The sequence below is a fragment of the Amphimedon queenslandica genome, unplaced genomic scaffold (genome assembly GCF_000090795.2).
Source record: "Amphimedon queenslandica unplaced genomic scaffold, v1.1 AMPQUscaffold_12457, whole genome shotgun sequence".
Classification (NCBI taxonomy): Eukaryota; Metazoa; Porifera; class Demospongiae; order Haplosclerida; family Niphatidae; genus Amphimedon; species Amphimedon queenslandica.
Genome location: NW_003547306.1, coordinates 19,972 through 21,717, shown reverse-complemented (window position 1 = coordinate 21,717; position 1,746 = coordinate 19,972). Strand labels below are relative to the sequence as shown.

At 36.8% G+C, this 1,746-nt stretch overlaps 1 protein-coding gene across 1 annotated transcript in view; it reads left to right on the top strand.

Annotated features, from left to right (window-relative positions):
• Positions 1–818: 818 nt before the first annotated feature.
• LOC109587757 (alpha-tectorin-like) overlaps positions 819–1,746 on the top strand; it is a 1,229-nt gene continuing 301 nt past the window's right edge. Inside the window, exons 1-3 of the mRNA XM_020003979.1 lie at positions 819–1,010; positions 1,303–1,587; positions 1,631–1,744. Of these exons, the coding sequence (XP_019859538.1) occupies positions 834–1,010; positions 1,303–1,587; positions 1,631–1,744 (576 nt within the window). The 5' untranslated portion in view covers positions 819–833. The remainder of the gene's footprint in view (positions 1,011–1,302; positions 1,588–1,630; positions 1,745–1,746) is intronic.

The following is a 1,746-nucleotide window of genomic DNA, read 5'->3' as shown; positions in this document are numbered from 1 at the left end:
GTGAGTGTGGTCACAATGAATAAAATGGCGGCTATCAGCAAGTCTGACCTTATTTTGCCGCAGTGGCATAGCCCAGACCTTTTTTGATGCCTAGGCCAGCAAAGAAAAATAAATGGTGCACAAAGCATGATGAAAATTTTTCACGCTAGAATGATATTCATGATGGGCATGATGAATTAACGTGCCGAATAATGGCTGCTTTTAAAGTATAACTTGCATGAGATCGCTGGTTTTTGTGTTAGATTTCACAAAATACTATTGCTAAACTGTCAAATCAAGGAAAGAAGTCATATTATTGTAGAGCAGTGCTCAATAAACACTGATAAACAATTGATCATTGATTTTTATAACTTTCTAATTATTTGACCTGGTATCTAATGCCCAGGCCCAGCAGGCCCAGGTGTAGCTACACCACTGGACAAACAGTCAGCAAGATAAGACTAAACTGCTGTTTAAAAACTTTTTAACAAGAATAAAGGTTAGAATAGCAGATATACAATCTTTCCTTGATTCAAAGGACTCTGATAAGTTCAATGCAAGCCTGTGAGAAAGTTGCATGTACGTGTAGCTAGCTGCACCATGCATATTCTAGGTGATGTCTCTTCTCCAGCAGCAAGCCTAGGTTAACAAAGCAGATATGCAATCTTCAAATATAATATGTTCAGTGACTGCTTCTAACTATAAGCAAGATAACTTTAATTTAAGCAAGATGACAGCCAGTCTGCAACAAGATACTTAGACATGTGCAATTGCTTTGCTATAGCTCAGAACCTCAGACACGTAGATCATACAGCACATGCATAATCTATAGCTTGCTTAGGCTCGCCCCTTTAATGTTCTACATTACTCCTAATGATATTACATTTGTTGTCATAGAACCTACTTCAGAGTTTCTTCCATTCCTTTATCCATCAAGTTATAATGTGTATACTGATGTTGATGATGGTTCTGCTAGTGTTACACTACCAACTACACTTGAGTTTGGAGGCTTTCACTATAACAGAGCTTATGTAAGTAAATGTGACCATAATTGACAAAAGGGCCCTTATGGCGGATTTTAAAATTGATCGTTATAATGGAAAATATCAACCTGTGAGTGCTTTGTTAGACAATCATTGTTTCTAAAAGTTTCATGGTAACTTTTTGCATCCTGTGGAGTAATTTTATGATGAATGGGGCTCAGGAAGTTGGATTTCTTAGGCTAGAAAGACAAATTTCACTACCCGCCATAAGGTACCTTTTGTCAATTATGGTCACAAATATAATCATGCATGTTTGAAGCAAATTCTGTTCTAACTGTAGATTAGCAGCAATGGATTAGTCAGTTTTGGTAGAGCCTATAATTCCTTCTCTCCAAAGAACTTCCCTCTTCAAAATAGTTTAGCTGTTGTGGCTCCATATTGGGATGATAGTCGTTTGTCGGGATCAAGACAGTTACACTATCAAATTGTATCTGGATCATCATCTCTCATCACCAAAGTCAATGCCTTCTTATCCAAATACACTGGTGATACTTTTGAAGCTGATTGGTTACTGTGGGCTTACTGGCATGACATATGTCCTTATAATAGAGGAAACTGTCAAGACGTATGTAACTTATGATTTTATTATGTAATTATAATTTTTACAGTCAAACTTCTTTCAAGTGGCTATAGCAGTACAAGGAAATGTAACATATTCTATATTTACATATCAGTGTGGTCTCATCAGATGGACTCTTAGAAATGCTGCAGTTGGTTACAGTGT